Here is an 18,695-nt window from a genome sequence, read left to right as displayed (position 1 = left end):
CAAATGAAGGTAAAAATCACACTGATGCATACAGATTCGTACATTTACACTCATTTCGGAGCCTTGTTTAAAGTGAACGTCAGCCACTGCCAGAAGAGAAAAGAAAACACACAACGCTGGCCACGAGAATAAACCAAACTTTGATCTTTTTCTCAAACTGAAATCATGCTCTTTTTTTTTTTTTTTATATCTCCATCTGGGCCAGGCACGTCTGAGGAACTAAACTAAACTTGTTGTAGGCACCAGTATTTCCCCTTATTGAGTCAGGAAAATGAAACACAAATCTTATTTTTTGCCCTTGGGGCTCACGGTAGCTTAGTGCTAAGCTGTTTGTGCTTACAAGCCAACTGATGTTGACTGTCAAACTCATATGGCAAAAGTGAGTCTGTAGGCTACAGTCCAGTGCAGCACGTACAGGAGGGGTGCGGGTGGGTGAGGGGTGGGCCCCTGCGTCAGGGGCTATGGGCTTTCTCCAAGTCATTATAATAAACACTATCAACTGCAAACCAGTCACAGAGCTTCCACATCACAACATCCACTGATCTCTCTCCTCTGCAGCGACGGCAGCTGGATATTTATGAGCAGAAATTCCACCGGTCAGGAGATGACAGCCATTTACCACTGAGCAGTGCCATCAGATTACACAATGCAGACTGGATGGATGGCAGGTCGATACATCTCCACAGTCCCCTGCACCATCCATCAGGTGGAAGCTCATTCTGCAGCCACATTATCATGAACAATCTGGATGTTGGTGGATGTGTGGGCCTCAAGGAAAAACACAGGGAGTGACATATTTGTGGGTGAGGGTGGGTTTGATTCAATTTCTGGTATTGTACAGATGATTGGAGATGAGGAGGGGTGGGGTGGGGGGGTAATTATGGCTGGTAATCATCGTTCATGCCCTGCAGCATCTAAACCGTATTAGTTTGTGGAAAGCCTGCTTGAAGTCCTCGTTGGACATGGTGTAAATGATGGGGTTGATTAAGGAGTTGAGGTAACCCAGCCAGGTGAAAATGTCAAATAACTCCGGGTGGAAGCAGGACTCACACACAGGCACTAGAAGAGTGTAAATGAAAAACGGGAGCCAGCATATGATGTAGGCTCCGAGGATTATTCCCAAAGTTTTGGTCGCCTTCTTCTCCCTGGCGGCGGAGATCCGCTTCTTCTCCAGCAGCGCGTCGGACACAGTGACTTTGACTTGGCTCACGTTCGCGGACGAGGTAGTGTCACAGGAGGAGCTGTCGTTCGTCCCGTAGTTCAGGGAGGTGGTGGACGCCACCGAGCCGGGGGAGTTTGTGATCAGGTGCGCCGAGGTGAGCCTCTTCCCCGGCTTGTTGTGCGACTGCTTCAGGATGCGCTTCCGGGCTTCCACGTAAATCCTCCCGTACAGGGCGATGAGCAGCAGCGTGGGGATGTAGAAAGCGCCGAAGGTGGAGTAGATGGTGTAGAAAATGTGGTCGGTGTTCACGTTGCAGCTCGTCACCTCCTCCGCTTTCACCTGGCGCCAGAAGAAAGGCGGCAGGGAGATGGAGATGGCGATCACCCAGGCGGTGGCGATCATCCCGGCCGCGCGCCCTGGCGTGCGCTTCTTGGAGTACTCCACCGCGTCCGTGATGGCCCAGTACCGGTCCAGCGCAATTACGCACAGGTGGAGGATGGACGCGGTGCAACACGTTATATCCGAGGAGAGCCAGATGTCACACACTACCTGCCCTAGAGTCCAGGTTTGGCTCACGGTGTACAGCGCGCTGATGGGCATCACCAAAATGGACACCAGGAGGTCCGTGACCGCCAGGGAGGCGATCAGAAAGTTTGCCGGGGTGTGTAATTTTCGGGATTGGTAAATGGTGGCGATGACGAACGCGTTTGAAAGCGTCGTAGCGAAAGTTATGAGGGCTAAGGTCACCCCTAGACCCGCCTGGAAAGCCAGGTTAGTGTCCTTCTCCTCCGCTTTCGACGTGAAATTGGCATGGGTGTCGTTGGTGGAGATGTTCAACAGCTCTCCGTAGATGACAGGCGTTGGTTTGAGCTGACTGGCATTCTCCATCCCTCCACCTTCCCTCGTCAGATCCCCCCGTCATGGAGCTCAAAGGAAAGCCTGGAGATCACTCTGAAATCACTCAAATATTCATCCACCGCTCGCGCTCCTCGTCTTCTGTAAACGCAGAATAAAAGCGGCTCCATCTCCGGCAGGTATCCAACAATCAGACGACAGGTGTTTCCATAAAGACGCATTTCTGCCTCCTCTTCTTCATCTTTTTATTTTCACTTCACAGCATTTTCTTCTTTTTTCTTTTTTTTTTTTTTTACTGTTTTATCAACTTAAATATCCAAGAAATAAAAACGAGACGGTGCGTAAAGCAGCTTTTCATCATCCACAAATCAGTGTCTGTGACGTTAGAATCAGTTTCCAGATCAAACCAACATCCAGTGTTAAAATCTAATCATTTAAATATAATATCTACACCTGCAGGTTGTTAATCCGCTCTGTGTCTGCTCACAAGTTCAGAGCTGCTCAAGTCTGACTCCTGGTTTTATACTGCCAGTTATCTCTCTCTCTCTCTCTCTCTCTCTCTCTCTCTCTCTCTCTCTCTCTCTCTCTCTCTCTCGCTCTCTCTCTCGCTCTCACCCACTGTCCCTCCCATACTCTCCCCCCTTCTCTCTCTCTCTCTCTCTCTCCAATGCTAAAGGGATTCTTGATTTGTAATTTTTTTGTAACAATTTCCCAATCATGCTCTCTATTAAAGACCAGACTGATACTGGTATTTTTCAGGCCAATACTTATATTGATTATTGACAAAATGCTGGGCACATTTTTTTTTTTTTTTTTAGGATTCCTTCACTTTGGTTCAGACTGTTGTGAAATACCGATATACACTGATATGTGTTAATACTACACATGATAATATGATGATGGCAGATGTTAGTCCTCAGTTCATCTTGTTGCCTTTTCACTGTCCATTAAGTGTAATTGTTCTTTTTGTTGTTATGGTAACAGACTCTCCCTCCACCTCCTCCACACATATCTGAGTCTATATTCGCCCAAAAACAGACAAAACACACAATAAACAAAGTTAAAGATGAATTTGACTGATAGCACCATTATTATTATTATCGTTATTATCATTATTATTATTTTTAGTGTTATCAATAAAGATATCACAATAATATCATTATTGTGAATTCCTTTGGCCACAATAACTTTGGTTATTGAAGAACTGTGACCAATAAATGAACATTTTACAGTGTAAAAAATTTTCAACCTTGAACGCAGCATTTGACAAAACATTCCCATCATAACACATGACCATGATTTCACACAGAGAGAGGCAATGCATTTTAAACAGCACTTTATCAGACACTCAGGTTGTTCGTTTACTCCATGTGCTGATGAAGACCACAAAGTGCAGTTGAAAGCCCGAGAAAAAAGCTAGTAAGTGAACCTTGAGTTAAGATTTCATCTTTTTAAATTGAGAATGTAAACTACCCCCAGGCTGCTAATGACCCTGAACTCCCAGAGGAAAAGAAACAGAGGACTCGACCTCACGTGTCCTGAATCGTAGCTTATCAGAGCTGAGATAAAATCAGCTGATGATATCGGTCAAGCCTCTGAACCAGTCGGCTTCTCCTCTGGTGGATCAGCTCTCCTGTGTCCTTCAAAGGAGTCCAACAAAGAGCTCTTTAAATCGCATCTGTCGCCATAAACAACGCCTGAAACTGTCACTATTATAGGAGATTAATTCCCCGTTCAGTGGTAATGATTTAATAGTAAAAGTTTATTGATACAGCATCATAGAAAAACCACTGTTTCACAAAAAATTACTTAAAATAGAAAAAAATCAAAGTGAACAGTGAACATTTAGATCAAAAGATATGGACTACACTACAAGGTTATTTAAGGGCTTCACTCCATTCAGTCACTCATTTTTCACCTTCACATTAGGGCGGCAGTTTCTGGTAAGAAGTGTGTTATGCTTTAGTTCCTGTAATTTATTTGTTAGTCTCAGAGAACCTTGTTCATCCTCATTTCTTTAATTGGTGTTTTTTCTGATTATTCTGACATCACATGAATGCAGCTTGTGAACAGATACATATAAGGTCACCAATGTAAGATGGAGAAAGACCATGAATGAGCTGTAATGAGAAAGTAATGGGAGCCAATGGAGGAAACTGAGACATCTTTTTTCTTTTAGGTAAGTCAAACTTGAAAAGGGTTTTTTTTTTTTTCTTTAACCGTAGCTGAAGAATCAGTCGGGGACTTCATTCCTTTCAGCAAACAATATTCACTTTCAAGGACAGTCAGAGTGAGATTTCACACATAAATCATTTATCAGGCTTCATTTCACAACATCCACGCTGCACATCAAGTCCACATTATGTAGCTCTGGCGGCCTTTGTATTGATCGTATAGGTGAGCAGAGAGCTGAGTCACAGAGCAAAGAACCCCCCACCCCATCCCCCCCAATTCTCCGGCTGAGCTTCTGCTGACCTTCGCCTGCATGTCTGTAGACTCTGCCAATCACGTCACCGACACACTCGGCTGAAATCTGATTCGTCTGGAGGGTGGCTGGCCTCGGTCTTGGGGAGAGGCCGAGGTAGAGGGTGAGGGGCTCGGTGATCCAGCAGGACCTCTGTATCGAGCTGCTGCTTCTACAAATGAAGAGGAGCAGGTTGGGTTGTTTCAGCAGACACCCTGAAATACTTGAAATGTGCTGCGAGGATATTTCTCCAGGTGTAAGCTTCGCCGCAGAACCAACTTCATCCAGTGAGAAGTTACTGGTAGTTTCAAAAGCTCGGGAAACTTCTAATTTGCTAAACTGAGAAAATGTGTGTAGTAGAACTGTGCAGCTGTAAACCTCTGGTGGGCAGTTCAATTAATGACATATCATTAATGTAAGGTTTTTACCCCACCGTTGCCCCTTGAAAACAAGCAGTGGAAGAAGTTGTTGAGTTTTACCTCCATGTGTAAAAGTATGTGTGGTCTACCTTCTCTCCAGGACCTACAGTATCTGTTTTAGCAGCAAAAAAGCTTAAATTACTTGTGTGGTGTTATGTATTTACAGCAGCCTGTTCACATGTGACCAGATAGAGTGTAGCTCTTGTTTCTTTTCTTTTTTTAAATGAACTGAAATGATTGTATTAATGATAATATTCGATTTAATATTAGATTCAACTCTTAGATTTTGGAAAAAATACAGGAAAAAAGTTGTTTTGCATTGAAAACTGGTGGTAAAACAGATTTTTATAGAGAGACCACTTTCCCATGTAGCCTCACATGTTGCTCCATAGCAGTTCTAGTATCACTCGGTTTCATTTACAAAGGAGAATAAAAGGAGCCATTAAAAACACTGAATCCAGTTCAGCAGTGTATCGCCTTAAGTCTCAAGTCGTCTGTCTCGCCCATTTCTCCTTGTGAATTTTAGGAGGAAAATATAAAAAACAGCATTTCAAACAAAACAGAAACTAAAATGAAGCTGAAATGAGAATCAGTTTTGTCTCCTGAGCTGTAGAAGAAGTTATCAGTGTAGTACAGCTCATGTACATTAGTTTTATTCATAACTTAATTATTGTCATCGTAAAAGTGTTTGATAAATAAACATTCTGTGATTAAATTGTACCGAGTATGTTATTTCTCATATTTCCCATCTGCCTCATGACTGTAACTTCAGAAGGCTTCAAAAACCAGTGGGTGACGTCACGGCAGTTTGCCCCTTGTTTGAGACCTGTGCTGCGGCTCAAGCTAAGTTAGCATCGTGAACGTCGTCCAGTAAACTTTCAATGGGGGGAGTTGAGGAGGACAGACGGCGGGAAATGGAGAGCGACGAAGGCAACGTAAAAGGTAAATATTTAGTTTTACCGTTAACGTTAATAATGCGAAGTGGCAGAGTTGTGTAATCCGGTTTATACTGGAGCATCAGTTGTGTTGTTACGTGTTTTAGCTAGCCGTGTAAAGTTAGCTACAGGCTATAACTACAGTTTAAATGTGAAGCTGAGTGTTTTCTTCAGTTGAATTGTAGAAAATACAGGTTAATTTAGGATAACATTACACACATATTGAGGACAAGACTTAAGCTTAAGATCCCGGTGAAGGTTACGATCCAAGATAAAAAGTTGAATGTCTAATTAATCTGCCTTTGCTGGCTGTCCGATAATGGACGCATGGAGCTAGCTAGTGACTTAATTTAACTAAGATGGTTTTCTTTAGATGAGCTTCATTAACCTAACTTAAGGCAAGGGATAATGATTAATCAATTAGTGATTTGACATAAAATGAATAGCAACAGCTAACTAAATCATTAACATGAGAAAATACTGAACAGAATGATTGATAATGGCAATAATCATTAGTTGGAACCCTGATTGCTGGTTTGCTCAAATGATCTTCTTTCCCCTACTTGTGTGGCTTCATATATAGAGTTTGTTAAGATGAAAGTCATAAAATGAACTTTATATAAATGAGCAGTTGTTCTGGGAGCAGGCTGGCTGTGATGGGAAGCTTTTAAAGAACAAGGACATGTTAAATCTTACACAAACATACTGTGTGGGTGCAACTAATGATTATTTTAATCATCATTTATTCTTCTGATTATTTTCATGATTCAGTAATTTGACTGGTCTATTTATTGTCAGAAATGATCAAAGAATTGGCGTTTTCAGGAAGTTTTTGTCCAAACAACAGTCCTATATTTTATGTAATATTACATAGGACGAAGAAAATCATTAAATCCTAAAATTTAACAAGATCAAATTGGATTGTTTGGTGTTTTTGCTCAAGGCTTGATTAAAACATTTAAGTGATTATCAAAAATATTTGTTAATCTAATTAATCAATTAGTTGACTAATTGTTTCAGCAGTTTTGTGACTAATATAAATGATGCACAGTATGTTGTGAACCTGCTGAAAATAAGACTCAAGTAGAGCTGCAACAATGAGTCGGTTTATTGATTAGTTGATTGTCAGAGAATTAATCGGTAACTATATTTGATTTAATGGTTCCAGCTTCTCAAATGTGAAGATTTGATCTTTTCTTTGATTTTTTCTTTGCCACACAAGACAGAGGGGAATTATAACAAGTATCTTTGACTATTTTTTGATGTTTAGACATAGACACAGATTAAGAAAATAATCAGCAGATTAATCAATAATGAAAGTAATTATTAGTTTCAGCCCTTTTGTGAACTTGTATTAAGTATATTTAGAAATGAGGTGTGGTAGAGATATTGCATATGTGATAACTGTGTTGCTGAACTAACACTTTGCTGGAGTTAACCTGAATGTACCCACCCACCATCCTCAGAATCTGTCCTCTCGGCAGGAGCGAGTCAGGCGCAGTGGTTTTTTACGAAAGCCAAAGTCGCCGTGGCAGTGGCCATAATAAAGAACACGCCTGCGGGCATGAGTGGCCGAGAGAACGCTGAGTCTCTGGCCTGCAAGCTGAGGAGCCAGGATGAAAGCTGGAAGAAAAAAGCCCAGGGGCTGCAGGAAGAGGTACTGAGGCTGCGACAGGAGATGCTGATCGGCAGGGTGACATCAGACACAAAGAGCGCCACGGAGACGGCAGGTGGGCCTTCCTCCATGTACGTCGGTTACTAAAAATAAGATGAATATTAGTCCTTTACCCCAGTGATAGAAAACATTTTAGTTTACCAGGAGTTTCATCCTTGAAAAGTCGAGGTTTACGAATCATTTATTCAGTGGCCTGCAGAGGAGCCAGTGAAAGGTGAGCTCATGTCCAAAAAAAGTGCAGACAGTTTATGTAGATATACAAGCCCAGTGTGTATCTGTGCTGATGCCTTTGGTCTGAGGAGAGGATATCTCAGGAACAGGCACAATCTGACATGAGTCCTCAGAGGAGCTCAGACACTGAGCCCGCTGTCCTGAGGTTATCACACCAGGCTGCTAATGATTCCACACATAACGCTCCTGAATGTTGATTTGTCAGGTGTAGAGCTGAGTCTGCTCCTTCCTCCTTTTGACAAGGTCAGTGTGTGTTTTACAAAAAGGAAAGTTTCCGTTTCTTCTCTCCAGACTGGTGTAATATACGGATGTAACTATATTTCAAGGTATGAATTTTGATTATGTAAAAAAACAATATTGATGATATGTAAATGTTATCGATCGGTTCTTAAACACATCGGTGGAGTTTGGAAGCTTTTTTGAAAGTTGTGGCCAAGACGAGGCTTCACTTCTGCTGCATTTTAGACCTGCCACTAATAATTATTTTCATTTTTTTAGTCTGTAAAATGTCAGAAAATGTTGGAAAATGCACATCACAGTTTTACAGAACCCAAACTTACTGATTCACCCATAGAGGCTGAATCAGTAAGGCATGTTTGTAGTCTTTATTTCCCAAACACTGAGAAGTCACTGCAGTCAGCACTGAAGAATCACATCTTAAATTTACTAAAGGTTTTAGTTTCTGAAGACAAAGCCCCTCAGTTTGACTTTGACTTATGAGACCAACATTTCTCAGTCAAAAGTTAGCATCATTTCTCATGCAAGGGAGCCGAGATATTGTGTCTCCACTGATATTTTATCAGGATGATCTACAGGTCTAGAAAAGTCTTACAGAGAGCATTGATTCCAGTTTCCTAAACAAAAAAAATGTTATTAAGTATGTTGTATATATGTAAGTATGAAAAAGTCTTTAATTTTATTTACAAAAGTCTTAAAAAAAATTTCTATTTTTTTAATAAAATGTTTTTGTCTGTGATTCAAACGAAACCTGCCTTGAAACTGAGCTCTATTAGCTGAGTCTTTAATCCATTTCCTGCTACTTATCCAGGTCCAGCTCGTGTTTCATGATTAATTAGTTATATTGTTATGAATTATTGCTACATACTGCTGCATAAATGTGATATAAATGGTGTAAAAAAAAATATTATTAAGTCTTAAATTTAACTTGGTGAACTCTGCAGAAACTCTGTTCACTTGCAAACTGAACAACACACACTTTGTATTTGCACTTGCATCGTTCCATATTTCTAGTATTTAGAGCAGAGTGTTCATTTTTCCCGTTGCCAGTGAAACACTTGAAGTGACTTCACACTCCACTTACTCGCAAAGTATCATGACTGATTTAAATGATCTTATCGTTCATTTCTGAGGAGTAGTTGGCACTGCCGGCAGAGGATATGTTATCTTGAAACAACACACACACACACACACACACACACACACACACACACACACACACACACACAGATACACACACACTCACGTGAATATTGCTGCCTTTATGACAGAATTTGTTCCAAGGAAAACACGTGTCTCCTAAATATAAAAATGGCCAAGGGGAGACATTCAGGAGTACAGCCTGTGGAAATGATAACCAAGGCCCACCTGTTCTCAGAATCATGAGCTGCAACCATTATAATATGAAACATTCCTTAAAAATGGGTGTCAAGTCAATTTTTATTTGTACAGCGCCAATTCACAACATGTTCACAATTCACAAGTTATCTCAAGGCACTTTCCAAATAGCAGGTCTAGACTCTCTTTATAATACGTAAAAAATATGTCTTTATCTTCTTCTCTGAAATGCGTTTGCACTGATTTAGTAAAATACGTATTTGTGTGGAAATGCAGGAAACGGCTGTCCGCTTGACAAACCTTGTTTGTGCGCCTCTCTTCTGGGTTTCGCATTAGTGTTTTCACTTTATATTTCTTCAGCAGGATCGTGTCACTGCAGCTAAAACAATGCACTTACAGAGAAAATGTGAGAGCATAATTTCACACTATTTCTGGCTAAAATAAGACGTGTGGTCCTAATGTTTTGATGTTCATGTTACTGTGTTTTTTTTTTGGTTTTTTTTAAAATACAGCCAGAGCAGGAGTCTAAAATATAAACTCAGTGGTTGTTGGGAAACCAGATCATGATTGTAACTTCAAGGTTAAACATGGCCCCTCAGTACTGTGAGCCCTTGTGATCACAGGGATAATACTGGAAATAATTGACTGTAATTATGATATAATTATATGATCATCATTATGAATGATTATTATTATTTTATATGACAATCTAATTGTATCTCCTCTGCTAATATTGAGTGTATTGTCAGTTTGCCACCCACAGACTGGGCCTCTTTATGAGTGGGGTCTCCAGTGATGTGGTTTCACTGACCTTCACTAAGTGTCTGACTTGAAGGAGATGTCAGCTTCTGTATCATTAAAATGTTAAATGATTTAAAATGGTATCATCTTACAATAATTGTAGGGTAATTGATCCTATTTATAATGAAAAACCTCAACGCAACACAACTGAGTGTTGCCCCCCCCCCCCCCCCCCAGCAAAGAGCAGCTGAAAAGACTCATCTGTGGACAATGGCAGAACATCTCTGCACAGATTTGTGTCAGACTGGTGTCGTCCACGCCCTGGAGGATTGAAACTGTTGTTAAAAATAAAGGCCAACATGCAAAATCTTAAAAAAAAATAAAAGAATTGACTGTCACTAATAAAGCGTGTGCTCATTTGGCCGCAGTATGTCCTTAAATATTGACTTTCACTTGCAGTTTAATTATTCAAATTAATTGGTTTCATTCTTCTTGAGCTTTGCCTAAAACAAAGTGGATGTTTTTAATTATAACAGCGTGTCCACATGTATTTGGGCGTGTGTAGTTGTAGACTAATGAAGGATCTAAATCTTTTCACTGTGTTTGTGTAAAATCCTCCAGGTCATGACGGTGCAGTGGAAGAGGTTTCACAGGATCTCTTTGGTCCCGGCTGTGACTCTGAGACTCCTGAACTCCTGCAACTAGACCCCCAGCCCGCCGCCTCTGTCCCTCAGCACCAAGGAACTCCTCAGGAGACAGTGTTGCACCCCCATGTGCGGTTCCTCCAGTCGCTGTGCGCCCTGCACCGAGTAGAAGGCGACAGCAGAGGCCTGGAGTCTCTGTGGTTCAGCCCCGACGAGGACACAGGGTCGGTGTTGACGGACTCTGTGTGCCAGCTCCTCGACTCGGTGGTGGCGGCGTGCAGGGACCCCCCTCCGCTGGGTCCTCGCGACCTGGTCCTGCAGGCCTGCCAGGTCGCGGCCCGAGCGATGGACCTGTTCTGCTCTCAGAGGCTGCCGTCGGCGGAGTTCGTGAGACGTGTGGAGGAGTCGCTGAGGGAGCTGACTGGGATGCTGCTTCACCACAGTAATCAGCCCAGCAGGGTGAGTAATGGGGTCCACAGGGACGGGATGTTTGCATGAGCACAATATTTTAATTAATTAATCTGACCACGGTGGTCAACCACAGCTGGTAAATGACTCCCACAATTAGAGAATCTCAATTAAAGGGAAAATTCATCAAACAAACCAACATGTCGCATCAGAATCGTCCAAACTGACTGAAATCACACGCGTGTGTTTATGTGATAAAAGAGAAGGACAATATGGATATTGTGCAAGTGTTGCATTATTAACATACTAATCAACACACCCGGTCTAAAGCTACATTTGCATGTGTGTCATATTAATGTGTGAACGCACTGTAAAAAAGCAACATATTTTGACTGAATTTATCTTTACATTTCATGTAAATGATGCTTTTAACAGTTTTAACACAAATTCAAATAAAAAGTAGGTGTTTTTATTTTATGTATTTTTTTCCTGACTTTCAGGACATTGAGTCCACAGTCCTAACAGAAATTGCTAATTTTTTTTGTGTTCTTATAGTAATGTTTTTCTTTTTTACAAATACTCAACGTGATTACTCTTATTTCTTCTTTTATACAACTGAACTGTTATTATGAGGCATGTATTATTCATGGCCTCTGCCCAGTTGCAGTACAGTTCAGCGCAGCTGCAGAGCATCGGCCCCACATAAAACCAAACCTAACCTAACCAACTTTATCAGGGTCAAAATTTACATTAAGTTTTATATTTGTAGCTGTTAAACTTGACCTTGCTTGGACATCTCTCTCATGTTATACAGCACCCAGTTTCCTTGTTTTGCTGTGGACAGGAAAACTGCCCGTAGAAAAAGAGTTTAGATGTCAGTGTATGTATATTTTTATTATCCAGTTTCTTCATTGTTTTCCTGCAGTAATTAACCGGAGACACCAACCTAAAAGCTTTGCTTTGTTTCTATGTCATAAACCTCAGTCATTTCTTGTCATTTGTAGAGTCGGCTGTTAAAAGTTTGAATCCTTCACTGTGTTCTGCGTGAATTCATGACAAGTATTACAAGAAAATTACATTAAACATTCAGATAAACCTGACATAAGTAGATACAGAGAATTAAAGAATAAAAATGTACATCACATTCCGACTCCAGTCTGATTCAGGTGGGAACAGTTTTATCAGGGAACCTCAGTCTTCACCAACTTTTACTGTCCAAGTTAAAGAAGCAGCAGATTTCTACAGGATTAAAAACACATATTGGTCACAATTATTTCTGGACACCACCGGACATCCCTTGGGTAAAACTGGGGATTGCTACATTAACTTTACCCGAAACATGTTTCAGTGCAACCTAATTTCCCAGGAGCATCATTAAAGTTTCATAATACTTTGTTTTAGACAGGATTATTGGTGTTTCTGTAACAATATGTGTTGACTCAGCTTAATGTATTCAGCAGCAGCAGCCTACAGCTTGTAGGCAAATGTAAAACTTGATCATTAGTCGACTGAAAACCAAGTAGAGTGTGATTAGAGTGAAATGGGCCAAATACAAAAAAAAATTCCTGATAGAGATGAAGCAGCTGCAAAATTGAGAATAAAAATGCTGGTGCTGCAACTAATGATTATTTTCTTTATTGTTTCTCTTTAAAAAGACAGAACGTAGTGAAAAACTCTGAAGCTGAGTTTAAAGTGCTGATTTAAGCAACAAACCAGGAGTCCAAACCCCAAAGAGACTCAGTGTACAGTGATGGAACCAGAGAGCGTTTGGCAGCAGGTCTGTCAAGGTTCCTGGTTCTCAACATGCCGATGTAACGTGCAGGCGTCTGTAGTAACAGATTCTTGGTGTCCAGTTTATTCAAAGTGGTCCAGTTAGACAGAATGTCCTCAGGGGAAGGTAAACATGATTCATTGTACAAAAGGAAATATCATAATATATGAAATCATGTTGTTATTTTAATTGTTGATTTATCCGCCGATTAATTTTTTTGATTAAGTGTTTAGTCGAAGAAGAAAAAATGTCCAACACAACCTCAAAGAGCCGGATGTGACGTCTTCTGATGTCTGTCTTTGTTTGACCACAAATTTAAATACCCAAAAATCTTCAGTTTACAATGATAAAAACAGGAAGTCCTCACTGGGCTCACAATATCTGCATTTTTTCAAGTAAAAAAAGACTGAAACGATTAATCAGGTATCAAAATAGTTGCCCAATATTTTTTTGTTGTTAGCGAATCAATTTATCGAATAATTGTTTCAGCTTTAACATCAAGTTTGTGCAGTTAAGAGAGTTAACTGAGTGCAATTGGGAACAATTAGGATAAGAATATTCGTGCATGAGGCCCAGTGTTTCTTACATTGGAGAGGTAAATCAGCCGCTTCCATCACTGTAAACGGCAGACAGGTGTAGAAACGGTAATAGCTGATGGTGTATTTTTTATTTATAAAGAAACAGCAGCTTGTCATTATGTCGCAGTGAGACACCACAGCGGTATTTAACAGCACACCTTCAGCTTTTAATCCTTTAAAACCCTTGAAATGATATTGAGAATGTCTTCGTCACAGTGAGGTGCAGTATCCTCCATCACCAGCTTTAACCTTCATTCAAAGCTCACTGGCTCCATAAAGGGGTAAAATTGCCTTCACAGTGGATCGTAAAAGTCCCCGCCTTGCACACGTTACTGTCATGACAGGGCCTGGCAGCTGGGAAATTCGGATGAAAGTGAGCCTGAGTTGACGAGGATGAAGTTCTCCCATCTGGCTCTTTGCTAAACGCTCAGAGAACGGCTCACCCAGCTGAGAGTGCTGCAGGCAGTTTCCTCTTTACAGCCATTTCCCTCCGTCTCTGTTTGTCGTGACTAATGGTGAAGAAAGTGGAGTTTTCTTCTGAAGCGGCGCAGAGATGTTTAGCAGTTATCGGTGAAAACTGATGATGGTGGCGAGGAGGGTGTAAAATAATTTGGATTTAATGAGGACTTTCATTAGCAGAGCGCTGCTTTGTCTCGGAGAAACTTTAATGCCCCCACAGAGACAGGTTGTCTTACAGTCTTATAGGACAGGTTACTTAGAGTCAGACAACCAATCACAGTAATGTAGAGTCAATTAGAAAAACAGGAATCAGTTGGACTTAAGTTGGAAGGATAGAAATTAATTCTGATGGTGGAATCAGCTTTATTGTTATTAAAGGGAGTGTGTGGTAGTCATAGATGCAGAGGCGATGAATAAAACATGTGAACTGTTCAAGTTAAACAATGAAGCCAACCGTTATGTTAGTGATGTGGAGCAGCTTCAGGGATTCTCGTGTTTGTTATTTAAACTAGAATACGAAAGAATCCGTCCATAGAGATGGAAACGTGGCTTCACCTCAATCAGGAAATGGGCGGTAAAGTACTACAATACAAAGAAGAACGGGTCATATTTATACAGCACCATCAAAAATTTAAAAAAGAAAGTGAAAGTGAAGACAGGATACAGGAGAGAGAGAGGGGTAGAGACATGCAGTAAAGGGTCTGGCCTGCTCAGGGCTCGACCACTCGCACATCGGCTCACCCCTGAAAACCCAGATTTAACTCTGAAGTTATCTTGCTAACCCCAGATCCTGCTTCGTAGTTCAGCCGCCATCTTGAATCATAAAAATGGGAATCTTTCCCACCTGGTTAATTCCATCCCTCATGATGTAAACAGACAGTCCCCTTCCAACAGGTTCCTGATAGTGTGAGCACCTGTAGGCTGGTGTTTTTAAATGCCATTCATGATGAGAGCTTTGTGACAAACCGACACTCCCGTGAGATTTGTCTCTAAATTTAAGCAGACTCTCTCGCCTCTCCATCATGGCACCTCACAGAGGGAGCTGTGTTTGGAGAGAGATTACACTGTTTAAAGTAAAAATCGCCTCTTTGATACTACTTCTGTTTTATATCACAAATCCACGAGGCTCAGTGCATGTGTAATTAAAGTCTCTGATGTGCTCTTTTGATGTGCTCTCCTTCAGCTCGCCTCGTCTTTTCATTTTAACGAGTTTCATTTTATTTTCTCACAGAATGTATTTGGCTGAGGCCTCAGTGAAGGGGCGTGAACTCGTTGCCTTGACTAAAATGTGGGCGTAAACGGGCAGAGGACTAGCTTTTGAAATGTGATCATTCAGCTGTGGGTGATACAGGTCACTGATCTCAGCTGCGCCTGTTGCTCAGATGCAGCACCTTGTGGCTGCGTCGTATTCTAATATATAGAGGCCGCTGTGCCTGGAGAAATTGGTTCTCTGCCTTTTCTATTAATGATGCCCCATTGTATGATGGGTGCACTACAATCCAAGAAGGCAGCCTTTGGAAAGCAGCCTTTGCAAATTGATTCTGAGGAGCTGGCACTGAAAGCTGATGACACTGATGATTAGCTGCTGCTGCGGTATCACTTTTCTATGTTTGACATTACTTATCCATTTTTACAAACAAATACATACACAAGAACACAATGTACTGAGCAGCTAATACTCTTATGATGTAGTGGTTCAGTCGACCCATGATGCTCCAGTATAATATTTTCATTTGGGCTGTAACAGTTTCTCCTGTTTTTATTTGTTATTTGTTTCTTTTTAGCAGCAGTGTATTTCCACCCCTACAGCCGACTGGTAGCTAAATCTCTTCCCTGTTCCTCCAGGAAAACCCACAGATGAACCAGTCCTCCAAACTAAACCATTATTAACCATTATGGTTAAGGTTTGGTTGAGTTTAGGTAGAAAAACATTCCATGATTTTCATGGTGAAAACAAAGCGGACTGTCGGTCTCCTTAAAAACTTAAAAGACTTTCAGTCACTACATTTTAAACCCTTTCAGTGGTTCAGCTTCAAGTTAGACTGAAATTAATATTTTAAGACATTTGAACCTTTCTGCAGTGTTTACATCCGAGTGTCTTTTTCACGTTTTCTCCAGGAAGTTTGTGCTTCTCTAATTTTATATTTAAAATGTGCCAAACCAATCAGTCTGTATACAGTACAGTGTACATGGATCTCATGGGGAACATTGTGTACGAGTCGAAGCTCTGACCACAGAGTTTGATGTTCTCCACCACACTAATCATTTTCCTTGTCCAGTAGATAACCTTCTCATAATTTCCATAAAAATTCTCATCCTTTCTAACTTCCTCAATGAGGACGTCGCAAACGACTTTGAGGATATGCGTTAATGGACTCTTTGTGTTTCTGACGTTCAGTGAACGCTCCATCGCTCTGCCAGTCAAACTGATTGTTTGAGACCGTTCAGACATGGAGGGGGAGGTCAGAGATGAAGGGCAGGGGTAATTATAACACTGGAAAGACTCCTGACAAGATCAACGCGTACCCGCAAAGGAAAACCCCACCACTGGGATATGACGCTAAAACATTCTGACACCAGACTAATCCATTAAACACGCTGTTCAAAAACAATTTTATATTTGTAGTGGGACAAGATTGTCTGGGATACAGTGTCCTTGTGAACCAGTGAATGGATTGCCAGTGGATTTCCCTGCATCTGATGATATGAAGAGATAAGGTGCCATTATTTACTGTTACTTTACTGTTTGGTCCGTGAAGTTAAACTGTTTCCAACATGATTAAAAAAAAACAAATGTAACTCAGATCACAAGGACGAACTACAGTAGTGGCTAAACACTTACTTAGGATTTTCATCTTGCTGATTGTTAGACATTACATCGTTATCCTGTTGTGGTACTTTGAAGTAGAGACTGGAGACGACACGACTTCTGGTATTAGACAGACCATATCAATCAATCAATTAATTTATCAAAGCTCTTCCACATAGTGGGAAGTGGTGCCCCAAAAATTTCATTGCCGTTCATTGTAACGTTATTAGGGATTTTTTTTTTTCTTTTCAACTCTCGTTTCAAATTCGTCCCAAAATTAATTTACATACAAGATTTAAATGAGCGAATGGACCCAAACATCAGTTACAGTTGGAGCATAATGGGAAACCAGCTGCTGAGTGTTAGCGACAGACAGGGATGTGCTCTGTTAGTTTCGCTCTTCCAGACATTTTGTTACTGCAGGGAATCCACCATTATTTTCAGCCCTTTTCTAAAAACCTCCGCTCTGTAGTCAAACAATAAAAACAGCAGAGTGAGAGTCCTCTGGAAGTGTCAGCTTACACTCCGAAGTGTGTTCCTTCTTGAGGAGTAATGCCGCGAGCAGCTGCAATTTACCCAGCTGCAGGTCCTGCCTCCAGAGCTGCTCACGTCCACGAGGAGAGAGCTCTTATTTCTGCCTCATCTTCTCCGACACACCTGGAGGAGTTGTTACGGTCTAGGAGGACGGAGATTGGACAAGACGAAGAGCCCAGCCGATGAAATTGCAGATCCCGACTCCCGAGTGGCGTCATTCAAATGTCACTCTCCTGCTGTGTTCAGACATATTTCATGTAATAACCTTTCAGAGAGGAGAACAGTTACTGGGCTCATATAGTTTGACACCCCCCTCGTTTTATCATGCCATCCTTTTGTCTACTGGAAAAACTTTTATTACCTTCTGCTATATTGGATCCAGCTCGCCTCATGTGTTCGGCCCCAAACAGAATGCTCTCAAGTACGCCTTTTATCGCTCTATTAAGTTTTCAGACAAAACATCCTGTCAGTGGTGTGGCTACAGCATTTGCCTGTAAACATGAATAATGGGATTGTAAGGGTTTTTTTTTCTTAAACATAAAGCTTTGTTGGGCCTTTTTTGTTGTTGTGAGAAGATCTGGACATTACCCGCTTAGTGAGGAGAGGATATTTGTCACTTCCTGCTTCAGTGTGCTCCAGGTTACAGCACTGGAGATAGTTATATACTGACAGCCCTTGGTCATTCTCAGTCACATGTTGCTTTTAAAGGGCAAGTCACACACAGAAGAAGTACAACAATTAAGTACAAGAAAACGCAGCAAGCGGCGTTCCTTCCTCTGTCGCCATGGTCACCATAATAACGGCCATGGCTTGGTTAGGTTTAGGAAAAGATCTAGGTTAAAGTAAGTTATTCCTCAACGTTGTTGTCATGGTTACAATAACAACAATGTCGTTAACTGTGTCGAATGGTCATGGATAATAGAAACAACATAAACTGCTGGTTTCACATGGGAATCGAACACACCGCTCTCCTGTGTCACATTCATCCGTCCACCACCACCTCCTCCTGACGTGGACTCTTTATACTCTGTCACCGACACTTTTCCCTTTGCTGCTGTCATAATTACTACAACCACTAGATGTCGCCTAGCAACAAAACGTAACTACGGGTCATAACAACCTGCTGCACAAACGAAGTGCGACACAGTCTCAATTAGAAAACCTCGTCTTGATGACTGGTGGAGGATTGTGAGGTGAATGAACTACTCGATTACGAAGGACTGCGGCTGCTGTGTTTAGCACCGACACGGTTGGGCTGTTGTCCACGTTAATGTGGTTAAATTTGTAAATGCGTCTTTTTCTCTACATTCCAGTGTGTAAACTTAGCTTTTACAAAACGATGGCAAAAGTCTTCTCAGGGTGGGACGTCAATACAGCCGAATACACAGCAGAGCCGTTATCATTAACCTGTATTTATGCTGATTTTATGAGACAG

At 41.3% G+C, this 18,695-nt stretch overlaps 1 protein-coding gene across 1 annotated transcript; it reads right to left on the bottom strand.

Moving 5' to 3' along the window:
* Window positions 1-898: 898 nt before the first annotated feature.
* On the bottom strand, window positions 899-2,096 carry LOC111237309 (5-hydroxytryptamine receptor 1B-like). The gene has a single exon (XM_022766357.1). The coding sequence runs from the start codon at window positions 2,048-2,050 to the stop codon at window positions 899-901; it is 1,152 nt and encodes a 383-aa protein (XP_022622078.1). The 5' UTR covers window positions 2,051-2,096.
* Window positions 2,097-18,695: the final 16,599 nt, after the last annotated feature.

Source organism: Seriola dumerili, unplaced genomic scaffold (genome assembly GCF_002260705.1).
Source record: "Seriola dumerili isolate Sdu_G_001 unplaced genomic scaffold, Sdu_1.0 BDQW01000025.1, whole genome shotgun sequence".
Lineage (NCBI taxonomy): Eukaryota > Metazoa > Chordata > Actinopteri > Carangiformes > Carangidae > Seriola > Seriola dumerili.
Note: the sequence above shows the minus strand (reverse complement) of the source record. Positions and strands in the feature narration are given on the sequence as shown.

What these genes read in the sequence shown, in the direction of transcription:
- LOC111237309 (XM_022766357.1), bottom strand. Translation starts at nt 2,050, where the DNA reads ATGGAGAATGCCAGTCAGCTCAAACCAACGCCTGTCATCTACGGAGAG.